General features: G+C 45.4%; 1 protein-coding gene across 2 annotated transcripts in view; it reads left to right on the forward strand.

Moving 5' to 3' along the window:
- The first annotated feature begins 1,676 nt into the window (after positions 1–1,676).
- Positions 1,677–23,848, forward strand: part of heca (hdc homolog, cell cycle regulator) — a 40,251-nt gene continuing 18,079 nt past the window's right edge. The window contains exons 1-3 of one of the 2 annotated variants that reach the window (XM_060907739.1): positions 1,677–2,135; positions 3,709–4,794; positions 5,403–5,557. In XM_060907739.1, the coding sequence (XP_060763722.1) occupies positions 1,967–2,135; positions 3,709–4,794; positions 5,403–5,557 (1,410 nt within the window). In that variant the 5' untranslated portion in view covers positions 1,677–1,966. Of the gene's footprint in view, positions 2,145–3,708; positions 4,795–5,402; positions 5,558–23,848 lie in introns of both variants that reach the window. The other variant, XM_060907729.1, reaches the window with a different exon arrangement.

Genomic DNA, 23,848 nt, shown 5'->3' on the forward strand with positions numbered 1-23,848 from the left:
ACATGAACAAATTTTGGCAAGTTGATTTTCTGTTTGGCTAGTTACTTTGGAAGGTAACTAGTCCGGCTGGCTGGTGAAAAAAAATATGAATTTCGAGCCCTGTAGTATGTTAACTGTTATCATGCTAGTTGTTAGCATGTTGGCATTAGCATATGGGCATTAGCATATTGGCATGCTAGCTTTTAGCATGCTAGCATGATAGCTATTCTGCTACAGCTCAGCAAGCACACTTTGCATTTTCTCTGCGGAAATGCAGTCTAGTTATTATTATTATTATTATTATTGGGGTGGCACGGTGGTGTAGCGGTTAGCACTGTTGCCTCACAGCAAGAAGCTTCTGGGTTCGAGCCCAGTGGCCGACGAGGGCCTTTCTGTGTGGAGTTCTCCAAGTTCTCTCCATATCTACATGGGTTTCCTCCAGGTGCTCTGGCTTCCCCCACAGTCCAAAGACAAGCAGGTTAGGCTAATTGGTAGCTCTAAATTGACCGTAGGTGTGAATGTGAGTGTGAATGAATGAATGTTTGTCTCTATGTGTCAGCCCTGTGATGACCTGGCGACTTGTCCAGGGTGTACCCCATCTCACTATGACTCAAAATAATAGTAACGGCAAGAAATAAAAGTTACTTTCACCCTTGAGTAAAATTCATACATGAACAAATTTTGGCAAGTTGATTTTCTGTTTGGCTAGTTACTTTGGAAGGTAACTAGTCCGGCTGGCTGGTGAAAAAAAATATGAATTTCGAGCCCTGTAGTATGCTAACTGTTATCATGCTAGTTGTTAGCATGTTGGCATTAGCATATTGGCATGCTAGCTTTTAGCATGCTAGCATGATAGCTATTCTGCTATGGCTCAGCAAGCACACTTTGCATTTTCTCTGCGGAAATGCAGTCTAGTTATTATTATTATTGGGGTGGCACGGTGGTGTAGTGGTTAGCACTGTCGCCTCACAGCAAGAAGCTCCTGGGTTCGAGCCCAGTGGCCGGCGAGGGCCTTTCTGTGCAGAGTTTGCATGTTGTCCACGTGTCCACGTGGGTTTCCTCCGGGTGCTCCGGTTTCCCCCACAGTCCAAAGACATGCAGGTTAGGTTAACTGGTGACTCTAAATTGAGCGTAGGTGTGAATGTGAGTGTGAATGGTTGTGTGTGTCTATGTGTCAGCCCTGTGATGACCTGGCGACTTGTCCAGGGTGTACCCCGCCTTTCGCCCGTAGTCAGCTGGGATAGGCTCCAGCTCGCCTGCGACCCTGTAGAACAGGATAAAGCGGCTACAGATGATGAGATGAGATTATTATTATTATTATTGGGGTGGCACGGTGGTGTAGCGGTTAGCACTGTCGCCTCACAGCAAGAAGCTTCTGGGTTCGAGCCCAGTGGCCGACGAGGGCCTTTCTGTGTGGAGTTCTTCATGTTCTCTCCATATCTACATGGGTTTCCCCCACAGTCCAAAGACAAGCAGGTTAGTCAGCTGGGATAGATAGGCTCCAGCTTGCCTGCGACCCTGTAGGACAGGATAAAGCGGCTAGAGATAATGAGATGAGATGAGGTGAGATGTATCCAGATTAATGGAGTTTTGTGAATCCCCCCCTCCCTTCTGTGCTCGAGGTGGAGGCGGGGCCTGATTACGTCACGGGAGGAAACGCGCACTGTTTCAGAGCAGGAATCAAAACAAGACACGGACACGCCCTCTTCTTCTTCTTCTTCTGCTTGATGGTGCACCATGGTGGCTGTCAAAATGGCAAACACAACGACGCTGAAGATCAGCGAGTCCTGATATTATTATTATTATTATTATTATTATATACTATATTCCATGTGTCTGCGGCGGTGCGCGCGACTCTGACAATGCCGTCTGCGAGAGGAGCGCGTGCGGACGGTTAAAGTTAGCGCGTGCGTCGTTTCCTTACCGAGAGAGAGAGAGCGCGAGCAACACTACCACCATCACCATCATCACCACCACCATCACCATCATGCCGAGCCAGAAGAGCAACAAGGGGAAGAGAAGTAAGCGCACTAACAGCAGCGGAGATGAGCAGGAAAATGGAGCCTCAGCAGCAGCAGCAGCAGCAGGAGGAGCAGCAGGAGCAGCAGGAGGAGGAAACACTGCATTAGTGGGAGCTACAGCCGCACCGTCAAGCGGTAAACGAGGTGCTTATGGTTTAAACCCATAAAAACAACCATGCAGGGAATGCTGTGATAGGAGGAGGAGGAGGAGGATCTAGACCGTCTCCACTTGCACCAACCTGTAGACTCCTACATTACTAAGCTGTAGGAGAAGGTAGTGTAGGCCTCGAGATGAATCTCAATCAGGTGTTCCTTCATGTAGTCCACTCTCTACTGCAACAGGCTGACTGCTCTCACCATCTCACCGTCTTCATGAATCACTGTACTGTTGTTCTTCTTCACTTGTTAGATGCATGGATCTTCTTCGTCGCCACAGCGGATCTTTCGTCTCCTTCTCTACCACTTTCATGTCCTCTGTCACCACATCCATGTATCTCGTCTTTGGCCTTCCTCGTTTTCGTTTGCCTGGCAGCTCCATCCTCAACATCTCATCTCATTATCTGTAGCCGCTTTATCCTGTTCTACAGGGTCGCAGGCGAGCTGGAGCCTATCCCAGCTGACTACCGGCGAAAGGCGGGGTACACCCTGGACAAGTCGCCAGGTCATCACAGGGCTGACACAGACAACCATTCACACTCACATTCACACCTACGGTCAATTTAGAGCCACCAGTTAACCTAATGCCTCGGTCACAACCGGCCGTACGTGCTTCTACAGCCGGTCTACGTGCAAGAAACGCACGGAGGGCGTGCGTGTGACGTGCTGATTTTCGAGCCGCAGACCAGCCGCGGAGGTTCTTTGTCACGTCAAACAAACTCTACGGGCGCTTGTTTTTTTCAGGTTGCAAGACAAACTTGCGGCCAACGTGCATCTTTCTCCACGAACAAAAAAAACAGCGATTTGGGAAATGGCAAAAATCGCACGGCCAAAAAATCGTACGTCCGGTTGTGACCTAGGCCTAACCTGCATGTCTTTGGACTGTGGGGGAAACCCGTGGGGAGAACATGCAAACTCCGCACAGAAAGGCCCTCGCCGGCTCGAACCCGGACCTTCTTGCTGTGAGGCGACAGCACTAACCACTACACCACCGTGCCGCCCCAGGCTCATCTCTCTTAGCTTAATTCCCAAGCTCTCCACGTGTGCTCGTTCCTTATCCTGTCCAACCTCCCATCGCAAACCTTAACATCCTCAACTCCGCCACCTCCAACTTTGCCTCCTGTCTCTTCGTTAAGGGTACGGTCTTAACGAAGAGACAGGAGGCAAAGTTGGAGGTGGATCTATTTAATCCATACAAATGTGTGTTCCATCATGTTTTCTTTCAAGTATCCAGGTTGTATGGGTAGATCAGCCATGGAGTGTGCAATAAACCGATTCACTCACATTGCTCTCTGGTCCATTGCACGTTAATGAAGGTCAGAGACAGGAGACACCGTCTGATTTTATGAGCCGTTACAGGGCACTTCATCCTGCAGCGCGTAGCTTTCCCTTCAAAGCATAAATCATGTGGCAAATGTAATTTGATTTGAAGCTCAATTACAAATATGCTTAATGAAGGCCCGTACAGGCCTAGTGATTGTTATATAACATGATGTGAAGCGATATAAATGTGTCAGTGATAGAGAAACATTGTTGATGTTGTGTCTTGCAGAGGCCCTGTGTGCCACGCCACTTGTGTGCAGTTTGGGCCGTGCTGTTGACCTTGAGAAAGATGACTACCAGCGGGTGCTGTGCAACAGTGAGCACTGTCCTTATGGCAACTGGATGCACCTGCAGTGCTTCTATGAGTGGGAAAGCAGCATCCTTGTACAGTTCAACTGCATAGGCCGTGCACGTAGCTGGAATGAGAAGCAGTGCCGGCAGAACATGTGGACTAAGAAGGGTTATGACTTGGCCTTTCGCTTCTGCTCATGTCGCTGTGGCCAGGGACACTTAAAGAAAGATACTGACTGGTACCAGGTCAAGCGCATGCAGGACGAGCGCAAGAAGAAGGTGGTGACTGAGAAAAGTAGTGGGAAGGCCAGCGGAGGTGCCTCGGGAGGGGGTGGAGGGGAAGCCTCAGAGGAACTGAAGAAAGGCAGGTCATCCAATAAACTGCCTCACCGTGGTTCCAACCAAGACCTTTCACGCCGCCAATCTGTGGATCGGCAGAACTCTCAAGAAAGGAGCCACACGGTTGCCAGCATTGGGATGAGCCTGGGTGCGCGCTCGCCTACTGACTCACCTGGCCAGTCTCCACCATTAGGCTTCTCATTCTTCACGCCTCAGTCAGTCAGTGGACCACGCAGTTCACGGCACCTGGGCGAATTCCTTAAAAATGCGGTCCACATGGAGGGCAACAGGAAGCATTTGCTGGTGGGAAATATGGCCGGCCGGGGAAGTCTTCAAGCAGATCATGGTACAGGCAGTTTGTGTCTGCCCCGCCTTACTCAGGGTGATGGCCCGGTGCAGTTCTTGAGGAGGCTGGACCTCTCTGAGCTGCTGGCACACATCCCTCGGCATAAGCTCAACACCTACCATGTGCGCATGGAGGATGATGCCCAGGTTGGACAGGGTGAGGACTTGAGAAAGTTTATCCTCTCTGCACTTAGTGCTAGCCACCGCAATGTGGTCCACTGTGCCCTGTGCCACCACATGCTGCCCATCTTCGAGCAGTTTCCGCTGGTGGATGGGACGCTCTTTCTCAGCCCGTCACGACACGATGAGATCGAGTACGATGTGCCGTGCCACTTACAAGGCGAGTATCTTTTGTGGTCTGACCTACTTTATCATATACATGTTTGTTTGTTGTTTTTTTTTATGACATCAAATAAGTAAAAAGGTTAAGGCTTTGAAACAACTCTGTGCAGTTCAGAAATTACACAGAACCATAAGATGCATTAAATAAACTACTCAAAATATATGCAAACACTTATGCAAATGAATGAATTGCACACAAGGCAGACATCAAAATTCAGAACCCAATTCTCCCGCTGGCTAGAATACTGCTTTAGGGTAGGAAATTGCAATTGAAGGTTATCAGCTTTCCCTATGAATAAAGTCATTGACTAAAATCATTTCATAATAAAACTAGGCAAATGAGGTGTGTAAAATAACGAGAGAGAACCACATCAGAGAAATGCGTTCCAATACTAAAGGGTGAATCTTTATGGATTCTTCGAGATTTTTTTGGTGCCATGTTTTGACTGCATGAAGTGTCGTAATGTCATAAAGAAGACCAAGAACCGAAGAGCATTAATGCATAGAGTGATGAGACACAGGGAAGCTCCGAAGATCCAGGTATTTTCACTCTGAAGAGAAATAATTTGCTGTTGCTACAACAGTGTACCATTCTTATTTCTAAAGGGAGGCTGATGCACCTGTATGCCATCTGTGTGGACTGTCTGGAGGGGGTGCACAAAATTGTGTGTATAAAGTGCAAATCCCGATGGGACGGAAGCTGGCACCAGTTGGGTACGGTGTATACCTATGACATTCTGGCTGCTTCGCCTTGTTGTCAGGTATGTAATAGAATTATTTACATACAGTGTCTTGTAAAAGTATTCATCCCCCTTGATGTTTGTCCTGTTTTTTTTGTTGCATTACAAGCTGGAATTAAAATGGATTTTTGGGGGTGTTGGCACCATTTTGATTTACACAACATGCCTACTACTGTAAAGGTGAAAATTGTTGTTTTATTGTGACACAATAATTTAAGATGAAAAAAAGAGAACTCTGGAGTGTGCATAGGTATTCACCTCCCCCAAAGTCAAGACTTTGTAGAGCCACCTTTTGCTGCAATTACAGCTGCAAGTCTCTTGGGGTATGTCTCTATTAGCTTAGCACATCTAGCCACTGGGATTTTTGCTCATTCCTCAAGGCAAAACTGCTCCAACTCCTTCAAGTTAGATGGGTTGCGTTGGTGTACAGCAGTCTTCAAATTATGCCACAGATTCTCAATTGGATTGAGGTCTGGGATTTGACTAGGCCATTCCAAGACATTTAAACGTTTCCCTTTAAATTACTGCAGTGTAGCTTTAGCAGTATGTTTAGGGTCATTGTCCTGCTGGAACGTGAACTTTTGTCCAATTCAAACAGGTTTTCCTCCAGAACTGCCCTGTATTTAGTACCATCCATCGTTCCTTCAGTCCTGACCAGCTTTCCTGTCCCTGGAAATGAAAAATATCCTCACAGCATGATGCTGCCACCGCCAGGCTTCACTGTAGGAATGGTGATCTCAGGGTGTTGGGTTTGCGCCACACATGGCATTTCCCATGATGGCCAAAAAAAAGATCAATTTTAGTCTCATTTGACCAGAGAATCTTCTACCATGCGTTTGGGGGAGTCTGCCACATGCTGTTGGGCAAACTCCAAACTTGTTTTCTGGAGCAATAGCTTTTTTTCTGGCCACTCTTCCAATAAAGCCCCGCTCTGTGGAGTTGTACAGCTTAAAGTGGTCCTATGGACAGATACTCCCATCTCCGCTGTGGATCTTTGCAGCTCCTTCAGTGTTATCTTTGGTGTTTTTGTTGCATCTCTGATTAATGCCCTCCTTGCCCGGTCTGAGTTTTGGTGGGCGGCCTTCTCTTGTCAGGTTTGTAGTGGTGCCATATTCTTTCCATTTTGCTATAATGGATTTAATGGTGCTCCCTGGGATATTCAAAGTTTGGGATATTTTTTTATAACCCAACCCTGATCTATACTTCTCCACAACTTTGTCTCTGACCTGTTTGGAGGCTCCTTGGTTCTCATGTTGCTTGCTTAGTAGCGTTGCAGAGTCAGGGTCCTTCCAGAACAGGTTGATTTATACAGACATCATGTGACACTTTGCACACAGGTGGATCTTAATCGACTAATTATGTGAGTTATGAAGTGAATTGGTTGGAGCAGCTCTTATTTAGGGGTTTCATACGAAAGGGGGTGAATACTTATGCACACTCCAGATTTCTGTTTTTTTCATCTTAACTATTGTTTGTGTCACAATGAAACAACAATTTGCACCTTTAAAGTGGTCGGCATGGTGTGTAAATAAAATGGTGCTAACGCTCCAAAAATCCATTTTAATTTCATCTTGTAATGCGACAAAACAGGACAAACACGAAGGGGGAGGAATACTTTTGCAAGACACTGTACTTTTCAGTTAAATAACTATGGTTGTTGATTTATAGGTTTTTAGTTGCATGTAAACTCATCACTATTTATTGGGGTCTGCAGATATTCTGTAATATCTGCAGTAGGATATTGTTAATTGTGAGGTCACTACTAATGGTCTTTTTGCTCTAACACTCCCCCTGAGCATCTATATAACATACAGTATGAAGGGAAATTAATTGTTTTAATTGCAGGATTGTCATGAACCTGTTGCAAGTGGGTTTAGAGTAGAGAAGGTGGAGAACACACTCTATGTGGAAAGCAGGAGGGACATTACCCACCCATGGTAGTGTAGTTTAAGTTTAAACTATTTAGGTCAAGGATCATCAGACATCATGGGGAACCATGCAGCAGTGTACCTGTTGTAGAGGACATGAGTCTGCTTTTATACAGGAAGCACCTGAAATGCAAGGTACATACCATCCAAAAACGGTTTACGTCCATTCATCATGGGCATGAATGTCATGACAGTATTGGGTTTCCAGTGATATCTTTGAACGGGGCGGCACGGTGGTGTAGTGGTTAGCACTGTCGCCTCACAGCAAGAAGGTCCGGGTTCGAGCCCTGTGGCCAGCGAGGGCCTTTCTGTGCGGAGTTTGCATGTTCTCCCCGTGTCCGCGTGGGTTTCCTCCGGGTGCTCCGGTTTCCCCCACAGTCCAAAGACATGCAGGTTAGGTTAACTGGTGACTCTAAATTGACCGTAGGTGTGAATGTGAGTGTGAATGGTTGTCTGTGTCTGTGTGTCAGCCCTGTGATGACCTGGCGACTTGTCCAGGGTGTACCCCGCCTTTCGCCCGTAGTCAGCTGGGATAGGCTCCAGCTTGCCTGCAACCCTGTAGAAGGATAAAGCGGCTAGAGATAATGAGATGAGATGAGATCTTTGAACGGTTCGTTTTCTGTGGTAGAATAATTGATTGTATAACAAACATCTTTAATTTTTAAAAAAAATTGGCGTGCAAGTTTTAATTTATTTTGGGTTTTCTGAAATGAACAGAGGGTTAAAATTATACATACAGGATCAAAAACATGCAGCACACCTAATATTTGGTTGAAAGTCCCTCAGCAAGTTTCTCCTTGATCAAATGGTTTTGTTTGCCATCTGCTTTGGGGCAGCAAAACAGCCCCAGCATGATGCTACCACCACCGTGTTTCACAGTTGGTACAGTGTTCCTCAGTATCTCTGGTCATTGTGGTCAAACGACTCAATCATTGTCCAATCTGACCATAAAAACTTTCCTCCAGAAGGCTTTTTCTTTGTCCATGTGGTCAACTGCAAGCTTTAGTTGAACTTGAAGTTATGGATTTTGGAGCAGGGGCTTCTTTCTTGGACAGCAGCCTCTCAGTCCATGACAATGTCAAGCTCACTTGACTGTAGACAGCGTTCCAGAAGCTTCCAGTTCATGGCAGTCCTGTGCCTTGGTGGTTTCTGGGTGGTTCCTGACCATCTGAACCAATTTCCTCTCAGCTGAGGGTGACAGTTTGGGTCTTCTTTCAGCAAAGTTGGTTGGCAAAGTGGCTACACCTCCCAATAACTTGTACTTACATATAGTTGTTTGAACTGATGATCTTGGAATCTGCAATTGTTATTCTCCACTGGCCGAAAGGCCCGAAGGGGGAATTATGTTGTGGCGATGTCCATCCGTCTGTCTGTCCATCCCGGGAAGGGTACTCACCTTCTGAAATCAACTCCTCTCACAATTTTTGGAGGAATTTCACAAAACTTGACAGGATTCTTTGTTATATATCGGTAATATGCATATTGCAATTTCGTTCAGTTCACTCACATTTTACCAGAGTTATGGCGTAGTTGCCAGCGGGGGATATTGTGCTCTCGGAGCACTCTTGTTTAGAGTTTGAGTTGTGTAAATCTATGATCCTCTTTCACAGATCTGCACTGAGCTCTTTGGACTTTACCATTATACTGTGTGTTGGTTAAGCCAACGAGTGGTGCCAAACAAACCCTTTAAGTTGGCACAGAGAAGCCACCAGCTGTAGTCAGTCATAACTGCTAACAGGAAGTTATGGGGCCTTGGCAAGTGTAAAGACATTTTGGGACATTAGGAACACTGAATTAATAATCTAAGTGGTGTATGCATATTTTTGACACAGGTCTTTTTTTTTTTTTAAACTAAGAATAAATTAAATCTTGTGTACCATTTTTTTCTATTAAAGATGTATGTTGTACAATCATTCTGCCCTTGAAAAAGAATAGTTCAAAGAAATCACTGAAAGCCCAATATTGCCATGACATTCATGTCTATGATTGGAGTATATAAACATCTGACTGCAACTGTATGTGCTTCACTGTACATTTTAATTAATCAGTCTCATAAGTATTCTCTTTTATAATATAATAGAATTTTTAACCAAGAGAAATAATAATCAGTGACTTGGTTTCTGAAGGAATAGTACTGAATAGTTTGGCTTCTTACCATATCGCAGTAAAAATCACAACAAGGCAATAAAATTGAATTTACTGAAACACATCAAAAAGAATAGCCTCATTCTAAATAGGGACAGATGGGGGGAAGAAAAAGCGTGTGCGCATTTGTGCCAAGGTTGTGGAAGTGTATAACCATGTGAGATATGTGGCCACACCTTCCTGTGTGAGAAACAGGAGAACAATAGAGGAGAAGAATCCAGATGTTGTCTTGGTTTGAGATGTTTTCAGTTCGTAGCGAGTGTGAGAGCAGTGCAGCTTCAGCCTTTGTGCACTCTTTAGGAGAGCTGTCCTTGCCCATGCAGTTTGTAGATGGATCTGAATGTGTAGCAATGCAGTACAGTTGGGTTTGTCTTCATGTGTTTGTGAGGTTTGTGAATTGATCCATTGTGGATACGCTTCCTGGTGCAGGTCAGTTGGCTTTGTAACTCTTGGGAGTCTTGCCTCCTGTTCAAAGTTGAAATCAAAAGTAAACTTGCATGAAAAAAGGGAAGGTTAAAAACCATATTGCTGTTCGATGGAATTGGTGGATTGTTTAAGGCCTGTCTGCAGAGAGGGTCGGATTAGAGAGAGATGTGAGAGTTCTCTTTGCGGCCACGTCACGTGATGATCAGCCTGAGAGAGAGATGTGAGATTTTCTCTCTGAGGTCCATCTGTGAGAGAGTCGGAACAGCAGGAGAGGCAATGCGTCACAGGTTCTCTTGAGTGTTTGACCTGTGCGTCATACCAGGTTGTGTCCTTCAGGTTAAAGTGCATATCACGGGTAAATTCAGGAGCAAGATCAATGTAATTCTCCTATTTTATATTAAACTTTAGTCAAATATCTGTAACATTCTGCATTCTCTGCAATTTTTGTACCTTGCGCAATACCAGAAAAATTCAGTTGAAATCGAGCCATTTGAGGTGAATTGGTCCGCCTCTGAAAAAACTCGGCGTTTGAATTCCCCGGCAAACATTGATTTTCGTGACGTCGCATGCGGGACGCCTCCCTCTGAATCCTACGTCAGCGCTGGTTTGTTTATGAGAAAACGACCTGGTGGTTTTCTGCAAATTTCTTCAACGTTATCGCGTAATTATTAAAATGGTTAACAGACGTATCGTAGGAGAGTGTAGCAACGGCAATCTTGATGGGATTAGTACTCATCGTTTCCCAAAAGACCAGACAATGAGAGAGAAATGGGAGCGCTTGGTCTACACAGGCTGTGCACTGAAACCGTGCAAAGCTCTCGCAGCCTGCTGGCGCTTCCGCAGGTAACGTCACGAATCTGGCTCCAGACTCCGTTAGGATTTTTCCAGACGCGTTTTGTTGTTTTATTTTTTTCTGCTGTAGACAGATGGCCTTGTGCAAAATTACCCTTCTGGATGAGTGTGTAAAGGGACATACTTTCATATAAAAAAACCCCGAAATTGGTCCAGAATATGCCCTTTAACTGTTCACTGTTAAATCAGGATTTGGTGTTGGAATATTGTCATCCGTTCTTTCATTTCCTTTACACGCATCTCAATTTTCAGCAGTGTGACTTGCACCTTTGCTTTTAATACTGTAGGCATGTGGAGTAGCATAATTTTTTTGCCATCCCATTTTCACATTTTGTCAGTTTCAAATGTCACATCTGCAGAATGGGCGGCACGGTGGTGTAGTGGTTAGCACTGTTGCCTCAGAGCAAGAAGGTTCTGGGTTTGAGCCCAGTGACCGACAGGGGCCTTTCTGTGCGGAGTTTGCATGTTCTCCCCGTGTCCGCGTGGGTTTCCTCCAGGTGCTCCGGTTTCCCCCACAGTCCAAAGACATGCAGGTTAGGTTAACTGGTGACTCTAAATTGACCGTAGGTGTGAATGTGAGTGTGAATGGTTGTGTGTCTTTTGTGTCAGCCCTGTGATGACTTGGCAATTTGTCCAGGGTGTCTTGCCCATAATCAGCTGGAATAGGCTCCAGCTTGCCCGTGACCCTGCACCAGGATAAGTGGTTATGGATAATGGATAAAAAATAATGGATGTCTGCAGAATGCTTGATTCAGTGTAGCTGCTGTTCAGCTTGCTAATGACTGTCTCGCATGAGTCCAGTCTTACTTTGGCTTCAAAGAAGATAGGGTTGGGGTTTTTTTGTTTTGTTTTTTGCACGTGGACAATGATGCCTGTCTGGATTGTCTGGGCATCGTCCAGGCTAGGAGAGCTCGGATGTATGTGAATTTTTCAGTAGCTCAGACTGTCCATTCTGAAAAAGGCTGTGACCATTTGATGAAAAATCCTCGGATGATCTACCACTGAATGGAGGACCGTCTTCTCCCTGAGTTTACCAAGCTGCCGTAGCAGGAGTCAGAAAGTGATGTGGAAAATGTAGAGGACTCTGGCAGCACCTGGACAGAACAGATCTAGCAGCTTTGTGGTGCGTTTGAGCTAAAGCAGACACATTCTGAAAATGATCTTAAAATCTTGATATTAACAAGCATGGTATTTCAGACAGAGAAATGAGGAAACACAGGCTGTCTAATCTATCAGCGCATACAGCATGAGCAGATTCACAGGGTTTCCCCCCCCCCCTTCATCCAGTCTCAACAAAAGCCAGCACCTACCGTTCTGTTTCCAGCGTTTCTGGACCTCGTCACAGAGCCAATGTTATCCTGGAACAAATCTTTAAAGATACATTAAGTACGATGTGTACAAATTTGCATAACTGAAAAGTAGCTCTCTAAGGGATATATCGATGGAGTTGAATAAGTTTGGAATTATTATATATATATTTTTTAAACTCCTTGACTCCACATGCTGTTCCTGCTCACTTACACAAAACTCCACCCATGGAACCTCATCTCATTATCTCTAGCCGCTTTATCCTGTTCTACAGGGTCGCAGGCAAGCTGGATCCTATCCCAGCTGACTACGGGCGAAAGGCGGGGTACACCCTGGACAAGTCGCCAGGTCATCACAAGGCCCCACAGGACCTACAGTGGTTCAATTAGAGTTACTCAGTAGGCTGGCAAGGATTGAACCCTGTACAAAAAAAAAAAAAGATTTGATACATGGCTGCTTTGGAATTGTGACTTGACTGTATTGTAGATACTGAGATATGCCCCCCCCCTCCGTTTTTAATTAATAAGGTTTAAAAAAAATAAACAAAATAAATCGTTATGTGGGACTGAGCTGAAGAGTTGATGGTATAAATTTTTTATTTAATAGTAGGTCCTAGCTTAGGTTTTTTCGCTCGTGACACGAATGCAGTGAAACGCAAGCTGGGCGAGTCCTGTTGGATTTTAACAAGGTGTGGGAATTTCGTGCATCGACATAACATGCTGTATTTCCGGACCGCACTGTAGACTACATAAAGGTGTAAAGGGTGTGCGCCATCCTTTTATGTTTATGGTATCGTTAACACGCATGCTCACAACCCAAAATGATAAGATGCTGCAGCAGGATTACTGCATACACACACGTGTCAGCTGTCCAGCTACTGCTTGTATTCATTAATAAGGTATCCTTGTACTTCATAGGGTATCCCTGTGTTTATAAGGTGCTGGCAGCAGGGTGCTTTTCGGTGCATTGTGGCAGATGAACCCAACAGGGTCAATAGCACATCAGCAGATGGCATGTGGAAGAACCACTCAAATGGCCAATGGATAGCATCACTCGGCAAGTTAGTTGTCGCTGTGGGGCAACTTCCATACCCGTCAGGTCTCTGGCACTTTTTTGCACCACTTGGCATCAGGTCTGGAGGTCCAGAGAGACACCATGATTGGGGCACAGCATCGTTTGTCTTACCTTACTGTGCAAGGTGCTTCGTTAGGAGAGGGGAATAGTATATGAGAGCTCATGAACCTAGGCATTCCATGGCAGCTCGCCCGGGCCATTTGTGCCGCCCCTGCAGATGGCTTTGTCGCTCTGGTGTGGGCCTCACGGCCCATCTGCATTTCTGCACATCCTAATGAACCAGTCATCATTGCTAGCGATGGACAGCCACCACCACCGATCCCTGTACTTACTATACCCTGTGTATGTACATGGTACATGTGCTGTTTTGGAGTGAGCCTCACTTTGATTTTTACGACAGCGGCTGGATTGTGCAAAGCAAGGATGTTCCCAAATATACACATGATTTTGTATCTGTTGCTGCTTCGTCCTGTAACTAGTGCAGGGGTTGAAAGAGCGAATTCCTCTCTCAGGTACATTAAGGATGTGTGCAGGAGCACTATGCTGGAAGAGCGCCTAAATGCTCTGATCCTCCTGTTCATCCACAGAGACATTAAACTGGATTATGACAAAATTATTAATGTATACTACAAAGCACCCAAGAAGGATGTTTTTTATTTATCCCCTGAGTTTTGGGAACTAAGACTTGTTCACATGCAACTCGCACAATCATTGTATAGTTCTCTCAGTCTGTTCGACTCAGGAGCTCAGACTGCAGTTACTGACTTTGTATTATAGACATGCAGCTCTTGCAGTCTGTGTTTATAGTTATCTCGGTATTAAGCTCTGTCTTAAGTGGCCACTTACATTCCCTCAGTTCCCCTGGGTATATTCACTGTCTTATATGTACAGTGGTGCTTGAAAGTTTGTGAACCCTTTAGAATTTAGAATTTTCTGTATTTCTGCATAAATATGACCTAAAACATCATCAGATTTTCACGCAAGTCCTAAAAGTAGATAAAGAGAACCCAGTTAAACAAATGAGACAAAAATATTATACTTGGTCATTTATTTGTTGAGGAAAATGATCCAATATTACATATCTGTGAGTGGCAAAAGTATGTGAGCCTTTGCTTTCAGTATCTGGTGTGACCCCCTTGTGCAGCAATAACTGCAACTAAACGTTTCCGGTAACTGTTGATCAGTCCTGCACACCGGCTTGGAGGAATTTTAGCCTGTTCCTCCGTACAGAACAGCTTCAACTCTGGGATGTTGGTGGGTTTCCTCACATGAACTGCTCGCTTCAGGTCCTTCCACAACATTTCCATTGGATTAAGGTCAGGACTTTGACTTGGCCATTCCAAAACATTACCTTTATTCTTCTTTAACCATTCTTTGGTAGAACGACTTGTGTGCTTAGGGACGTTGTCTTGCTGCATGACCCACCTTCTCTTGAGATTCAGCTCATGGACAGATGTCCTGACATTTTCCTTTAGAATTTGCTGGTATAATTCAGAATTCATTGTTCCATCAATGATGGCAAGCCGTCCTGGCCCAGATGCAGCAAAACAGGCCCAAACCATGATACTACCACCACCATGTTTCACAGATGGGATAAGGTTCTTATGCTGGAATGCAGTGTTTTCCTTTCTCCAAACATAACGCTTCTCATTTAAATCAAAAATTTCTATTTTGGTCTCATCCGTCCACAAAACATTTTTCCAATAGCCTTCTGGCTTGTCCACATGATCTTTAGCAAACTGCAGACGAGCAGCAATGTTCTTTTTGGAGAGCAGTGGCTTTCTCCTTGCAACCCTTCCATGCACACCATTGTTGTTCAGTGTTCTCCTGATGGTGGACTCATGAACATTAACATTAGCCAATGTGAGAGAGGCCTTCAGTTGCTTAGAAGTTACACTGGGGTCCTTCGTGACCTCACAGACTATTACACGCCTTGCTCTTGGAGTGATCTTTGTTGGTCAACCACTCCTAAGGAGGGTAACAATGGTCTTGAATTTCCTGCATTTGTACACAATCTGTCTGACTGTGGATTGGTGGAGTCCAAACTCTGTAGAGATGGTTTTGTAACCTTTTCCAGCCTGATGAGCATCAACAACACTTTTTCTGAGGTCCTCAGAAATCTCCTTTGTTCGTGCCATGATGCACTTCCACAAGCATGTGTTGTGAAGCTCAGACTTTGATAGATCCCTGTTCTTTAAATAAAACAGGGTGCCCACTCACACCTGATTGTCATCCATTGATTGAAAACACCTGACTCTAATTTCACCTTCAAATTAACTGCTAATCCTAGAGGTTCACATACTTTTGCCACTCACAGATATGTGATATTGGATCATTTTCCTCAATGAATAAATTACCAAGTATAATATTTTCGTCTCATTTGTGTAACTGGGTTCTCTTTATCTACTTTTAGGACTTGTGTGAAAATCTGATGATGTTTTCGGTCATATTTACGCAGAAATATAGAAAATTCTAAAGGGTTCACAAACTTTCAAGCACCACTGTACATTGAATGTCCTGAACAGGAGCTCAGATTGCAGTCGCTAAAATAGTAATAATGTATTGATCGAAGGTGTTTTGTGGTCAGTGTACTACACTGTAGTGTGTCATGTGGTAATGCATTATATGACAGTGCAACTTTCAGAAATATTACCATATATCAGTTGTAATTATGTTCTACGCATATACCTGCAACTCTGAAAATATCATTTTCAGTGATGAATAAAATGGTTTTGAAAGTTCCTACTTTTAATTTTCTTCAAGAGATTTCATTTACAACATGTCTCTGACAGCTTAAAATGCGGGTGGCACAGTGGTGTAGTGGTTAGCGCTGTCGCCTTACAACAAGAAGGTCCGGGTTCGAGCCCCGTGGCCGGCGAGGGCCTTTCTGTGTGGAGTTTGCATGTTCTCCCCGTGTCCGCGTGGGTTTCCTCCGAGTGCTCTGGTTTCCCCCACAGTCCAAAGACATGCAGGTTAGGTTAACTGGTGACTCTAAATTGACCGTAGGTGTGAATGTGAGTGTGAATGGTTGTCTGTGTCTGTGTGTCAGCCCTGCGATGATCTGGCGACTTGTCCAGGGTGTACCCCGCCTTTCGCCCGTAGTCAGCTGGGATAGGCTCCAGCTTGCCTGCGACCCTGTAGAACAGGATAAAGCAGCTAGAGATAATGTGATGAGATGAGCTTAAAATGCACCTCCGGACATGTAAAAACTGCAGAGCTTCCGGGGGCCTCTGACGGCCCCCAGACCCCTGGCCTTACTGGGCTGGGTTTACACCATCAAACCCCCCCCCCCCCCCCCCCACACACACACACACACACACTATTTTCCTGCATCCACCCCTGCTAGGTTTGATATTATCAAAGACTGTCATGACATCACTTTTTTAAAAACACAATTGAACATTCAACTGTTTGAAAAGCCAAGTTATAACTATAAAGATGCAACATTCAGCTTGTACTGATTCACAACAATGTTCACAAGTACCATCACTGCGATTTATTTTACAAATCCAGCCCTTCAAACGTATCAAAGATTTGGACAGAATGCCCTGGAAAAACATCTGCTAATGGTTTTACTGGGTTTCTTGTCCAAGAACAGAATGATTTTTATGCTGACAGGAGAATTACCTGGCTGCGCTGGGCACTCACTGATTTCACACTAAGATGGAATGGGGCGTTGTGAAGGGGCGTTGGGGGCGTGTTTATAAAGTGACTGAAACGAGGCCCTTCTAAATGCAAACAAGCACTCCAGACCTAAAGGCAATATCGCAAACAGGTTTCTTCAACTGCATGACACACTTGGACTGAGGCCATAGTTTCACATGATTTTTATCATGCTTTACACACTCTACATTGTTTGTACTAGTAAGAAATAAAACAAATCGGATGTTTAATGAGACACATTTGATCTGGATGGTGTTGTTTCATCTCATCTGTAGCCGCTTTATCCTGTTCTACAGGGTCGCAGGCAAGCTGGAGCCTATCCCAGCTGACTACGGGCGAAAGGCGGGGTACACCCTGGACAAGTCGCCAGGTCATCACAGGGCTGACACATAGACACAGACAACCATTCACACTCACATTCACACCTACGGTCAATTTAGAGCCACCAGTTAACCTAACCTGCATGTCTTTGGACTGTGGGGGAAACCGGAGCACCCGGAGGAAACCCACGGGGAGAACATGCAAACTCCACACAGAAAGGCCCTCGCCGGCCACAGGGCTCGAACCCGGACCTTCTTGCTGTGAGGCGACAGCGCTAACCACTACACCACCGTGCCGCCCCCGTGTTGTTTCATTTTCAGGAAAAAAAAAAAAAAGAGTAAAATATTAACGGGTTTTATTTTATTTCAAAATGGCTGTTTTAAAAGACTACGTTTATTACGTTGACACATTTACTGCATATCGTTCTGTTGTAATCAGTCGGACAACACCAGTGGAGCAGAGTCCGAGATCATTAGTGGTTACTTCACACATTCAGGCCAAAGCAACATCACACCAAATAATAATTAATTTATATATAGCCTTTGAGCTGGAGCACAGGGAAAGTGAACATAATTCTGGAACTGTGTTCATGTTGTGTTTCTTCTGAACATGTACTGTGATGAGACAGTGTGTGCTCTGTCTGTCTATTTTTAGTCTCTCCTCTAAACACACTTTGAATATGAAACAATAAAAGTATAAATTACGCACTTCGTTCACGTTCATTACACCCACAGCTATAACATGACTGTTAATGTGATGGATGCCTCGTACTGCTCTGTGCACTCTTTTATTGTGCCAGAAATAAAGCCTTTTATTGATTGATTTTTTTTTTTTTTTAATCTTTGACTCAAGCGCTGCTAGCACATTCATATTAGCCACCCCTATGCTGAGCATTTCTAACAAATAATCAATATGGGTCAGAACAGCGTCTGCTTCTCAATTATGTCTGTGTTTGATCAGCTGACAAAAGCATCACTGAGATCTTCCATGTGGTTCCATCTGCCTGAAACCTAACACAATGTCACTAGCAGGTACTCGCGCACTAGAAACCTACTGCACGCTCCTAGCGAAATAATCAATAAAAAAGAATTAGCCAATCACAGAACAGGCTCAGCACCATTTTGTCTTAATGACAGTGGATTAAAGGGGAACGGAAGGCAAATTTTTTATCATCAAAATTCTATTTCTCTCGTTTTATTAAATATCGGAATGCATTTCTGACAGCTGTTTTGTCGCTGCTATAGCAAGTTATGAGTGTTTGAAATGCGCTCTGTAATATATCAGTCCGTATGTCAAAGCGATGGCCGTAAACGCGACTCGCTGAGACCTGTGCGAGACATCGTAGGACGGAAGTAAAACATACAGCAGAAATCAAAGCGACCGACATCTGTCAACATTGTCAGAAGACACGCGCGACCTCCTTCGAATGCTGACGTAATCAAGCCGGAAGTTTTCCTTGTGTCCGAAATCGCTCCCTACTCACTATATGCTGTGGATGCTATTTTGTAGTGCTGTCCGAAACCTTAGTGAGGATTATGTGGGAAATGCGCTCAGTATAATATGCATTTATCACAAAAATGCATGCATGTATTTATTATTTTGAAAACCCACCAGGCGCCTGATCTGGCACGTTTTAATTGTGCGGCAGTGATGACATAAATACCAGCGCAACGGACTAGTCCTTATCCTGTCGTCTTTCCAACTCTTCTCTACTCCACGTTGGTTCGAAGTCGTATGGAATAATCTCCATGTCACGTATGCGAGGGAGGCAGATGTATGTGCAGAAGGATACAGTTTGATAAAGTGCAGAATATATATACAGTGAGACAAAATATACACAAGCAAATAATCCAAAACAGCAGGCTAGATCAAAAACGAGAATACAGGCAAAAGGGTCAGTCGAGGCGCAAACAGTACATCAAAAGGCTAAGCGAGGACAAGAACGAGGAACAGGAAATCAAGACAACGGGCAGAAAGGCTCGGTAATGCGTACATGCGTATCGTAATACTTCGCGATGCAAATGCATCAGCACAGTCTGTGCAAGAAATGCATCAGCACAGGCTGTGCGAGAACAGGCTCTGAGCAAGAGCGGGCTGAGAGGCTGCGCGAGAACAGGCTCTGAGTGAGAGCGGGCTGAGAGGCTGCGCGGGAACAGGCTCTGAGCGAGAGCGGGCTGAGAGGCTGCGCGGGAACAGGCTCTGAGCGAGAGCGGGCTGAGAGGCTGCGCGGGAACAGGCTCTGAGCGAGAGCGGGCTGAGAGGCTGCGCGAGAACAGGCTCTGAGCGAGAGCGGGCTGAGAGGCTGCGCGGGAACAGGCTCTGAGCGAGAGCGGGCTGAGAGGCTGCGCGGGAACAGGCTCTGAGCGAGAGCGGGCTGAGAGGCTGCGCGGGAACAGGCTCTGAGCGAGAGCGGGCTGAGAGGCTGCGCGGGAACAGGCTCTGAGCGAGAGCGGGCTGAGAGGCTGCGCGGGAACAGGCTCTGAGCGAGAGCGGGCTGAGAGGCTGCGCGGGAACAGGCTCTGAGCGAGAGCGGGCTGAGAGGCTGCGCGGGAACAGGCTCTGAGCGAGAGCGGGCTGAGAGGCTGCGCGAGAACAGGCTCTGAGCGAGAGCGGGCTGAGAGGCTGCGCGGGAACAGGCTCTGAGCGAGAGCGGGCTGAGAGGCCGCGCGGGAACAGGCTCTGAGCGGGCTGAGAGGCTGCGCGAGAACAGGCTCTGAGCGGGCTGAGAGGCTGCGCGAGAACAGGCTCTGAGCGAGAGTGGGCTGAGAGGCCGCGCGGGAACAGGCTCTGAGCGGGCTGAGAGGCTGCGCGAGAACAGGCTCTGAGCGGGCTGAGAGGCTGCGCGAGAACAGGCTCTGAGCGGGCTGAGAGGCTGCGCGAGAACAGGCTCTGAGCGAGAGTGGGCTGAGAGGCCGCGCAAGAACAGGCTCTGAGCGAGAGCGGGCTGAGAGGCCGCGCGGGAACAGGCTCTGAGCGGGCTGAGAGGCTGCGCGGGAACAGGCTCTGAGCGGGCTGAGAGGCTGCGCGAGAACAGGCTCTGAGCGAGAGTGGGCTGAGAGGCCGCGCGAGAACGGGCTCTGAGCGAGAGCGGGCTGAGAGGCCGCGCGAGAACGGGCTCTGAGCGAGAGCGGGCTGAGAGGCCGCGCGGGAACGGGCTCTGAGCGAGAGCGGGCTGAGAGGCCGCGCGGGAACGGGCTCTGAGCGAGAGCGGGCTGAGAGGCCGCGCGGGAACGGGCTCTGAGCGAGAGCGGGCTGAGAGGCCGCGCGGGAACGGGCTCTGAGCGAGAGCGGGCTCTGAGCGAGAGCGGGCTCTGAGCGAGAGCGGGCTCTGAGCGAGAGCGGGCTGAGAGGCCGCGCGGGAACGGGCTCTGAGCGAGAGCGGGCTCTGAGCGAGAGCGGGCTGAGAGGCCGCGCGGGAACGGGCTCTGAGCGAGAGCGGGCTGCGAGGCCGCGCGGGAACGGGCTCTGAGCGAGAGCGGGCTGAGAGGCCGCGCGGGAACGGGCTCTGAGCGAGAGCGGGCTGAGAGGCCGCGCGGGAACGGGCTCTGAGCGAGAGCGGGCCCGGGCCGCGGCTGAAGCCTCAGATTTTCCTGCCGCGCTGCTGCCGCCCCGCTTGTTCTTCCTGCGCTTCGCATTGCTCAGAAGCTGAAAGGGGCTAAGAAGCTATCAGTGGGCATGTTGTTATGATAACGGGACGACATGCCACCAAAAAAGAATACGGCACAGGTCGAGGAGGTCGACGATATTAAAAGATCGCTCGACATGTTGACGGAGGAGGTTTCTGCTGTTAGACAGCAGCAGAAAACCATCATGAGCCTGGTGGAGGAAGTTAAAGCCTTGAGGCTAAAAATCACCGAGAAGGACAAGCGGATTAACTTGCTGGAGAACCGGGTGGCCGATCTGGAGCAATATACCAGAATGAACGACATCATAATCACCGGCTTGGAAGTGAAACCTCGTTCATATGCACGGGCAGTGGCGATGCGGAACGGAGAGGAGCCGAGCGAGGAGGACGCGGCATCGGTGGAGCAACAGGTGGCGGCGTTTCTCCGCTCAAAGGGAGTTGAGTTAGACAGGGAGAACATCGAGGCCTGTCACCCGCTCCCAAGGAGAAACGAGAAGACAAAACCGGCAATAATAGTTCGGTTTACAAATAGAAAACACAAAAACGAACTGCTGAAACAGGGAAGACGGCTGAAGGGATCAGACGTTTACATCAATGAGCACCTGACAAAGAAAAATGCGGACATTGCCAGAATGGCCCGTTTACTCAGAAAACAGAAGAAAATACAATCAACATGGACTTCAAACTGCAAAATATACATCAAGTTAAATGGAACACCAGAACAAGCCAAAGTACTAGTCATCCGGGAGCTGGAGGAGCTGAGCAAATATTAATGAAACGTACAACAACAAGGTATCCTTAAACTACAGCCATGACAACTCCTGATAATAAACACACATTAGGACTAGAAAACTTTGTATATGAGTGATTCCACGCTTATGGGTACTGAAATGGGGACATGAACTTATTTTTAAAAATTCACCTAAAACCATTTCTTTTTTTTACCATCAGGTCACAAAACATGTAATCTTTAATGAATGATATGTTAAAAGATAACTTTAATTTTCTGAGATGTAATAAAAACATATTTATATGCCAAAGTCAGAACGTAACAGAAGTGTTGTGGACATATATATTCTCAATTTTAACAATGTAGAATTACTTTTTGAAACATAGGAAGGTGATGTTTTAGCAAATATAATTAATAAACATGTGTAGTAGAATAAACATACACATTCTTTCAATAAGATTAACATGGTATATAGCTAGATTGTAATTAATTTGTAACAGACGCGAGATGGACAATCGTAACAGAAGTAATGTAACAGACATCATTTTGGAACTCATAGGCTTGACTTTGGCATATAAATATGTTTTTATTACATCTCAGAAAATTAAAGTTATCTTTTAACATATCATTCATTAAAGATTACATGTTTTGTGACCTGATGGTAAAAAAAGAAATGGTTTTAGGTGAATTTTTAAAAATAAGTTCATGTCCCCATTTCAGTACCCATAAGCGTGGAATCACTCATATACAGGACATAGAATATGATATTGATCCGAATAACAATTTACTCAATGATATAGAAAACAGCTGCAGTTATTACACAAATGAGCACTACAACGCAACTTTCCAATCAAAGCATAACATATCAATCATCCACTTCAATAGCAGAAGCTTATATGCCAACTTCCACAGTATTAAAGAATATTTGAAACAGTTTAAGAACCCATTCAACATCATAGCAATTTCAGAGACATGGATCAGCACTGACAGAGATGTGGACTTTGAGATGGAGGGTTATGATCTAAATCATATAAGCAGAGTGAAAAAGAGAGGAGGAGGTGTGGCAGTATATGTGGACAAAGGACTGAAGTATAAGGTGGTGGAGAGTATGACAGCAGCTGTTGATAATCTGGCGGAATGTATCACAGTGGAAATTTGTATGGAAAAAGTAAAAAATATAATTGTGAGCTGTTTATACAGAACTCCAGCATCAAGTATCGATATATTTGAAAACTGGATGGCAAACATGTTTTCTAACTCAGTGCAGAAGACTGTGTTTATCTGTGGGGATTATAATATTGATCTGTTAAATCCAAAAAAGCATAAAATGACAGAAGATTTCATAAATACAATGTACAGTATGGGTTTATACCCAAAAATCACCAAACCTAGTAGAATTACTTCTCATTGTGTCACATTAATAGATAATATATTTACAAACAGTATGGAAAATAATACAGAAAGTGGGCTTTTATATAATGACATCCGTGACCATTTGCCTGTATTTATTGTCTGTCACTGTAATTACTGGAAACCTAAGGATATGAATCAGCTGAAATACAAACGGATAAGGACCAAAGAAAATATAAGGACACTTAAGAGTGAATTGCTTAAACAGAACTGGAAAGTAGTATATGAGGAAGAAGATATTGACAAAGCATACAGTGGATTCCTAAATATCTTTAAAACACTATATGATAAAACCTGTCCTGTAAGGAAATACAATGATGGACAAAAACAGGCAAATGGTCCATGGATCACCAAAGGATTAAAAAATGCCTGTAAAAAAAAAGAACACGCTGTATAGACAATTCATTAAAAAAAGAACTTTGGAGGCAGAAATTAAATATAAAAAATACAAGAATAAATTAACCAGCATTATGAGGACATGTAAGAAGGAATATTATAATAAATTATTAGATAGTAATAAAAATAACATGAAGGGGCTATGGAATGTACTAAATAGTATTATTAGGAATAGAGCTAAAAACAAAAACACAAGCTACCCTGATCATTATATTGAGAATGACAGATCAATAAATAATATGGAAGAAGTGGTAAATGGTTTTAATAGATTCTTTGTAAATGTGGAACCAGATCTGGCAGAAAAGATTCAGGATAAAGACACACCTGGAGGGGCGGAGGCTGCTCGATGGGAGAAAAATCCTAAGTCTATATTCATTGATGCAGTTGGCATAAAAGAGGTCATAGATATTGTAAGGAGAAGTGAAAGTAAAACC

This window comes from Neoarius graeffei, chromosome 2, assembly GCF_027579695.1.
Source record: "Neoarius graeffei isolate fNeoGra1 chromosome 2, fNeoGra1.pri, whole genome shotgun sequence".
NCBI classification, from domain to species: Eukaryota; Metazoa; Chordata; class Actinopteri; order Siluriformes; family Ariidae; genus Neoarius; species Neoarius graeffei.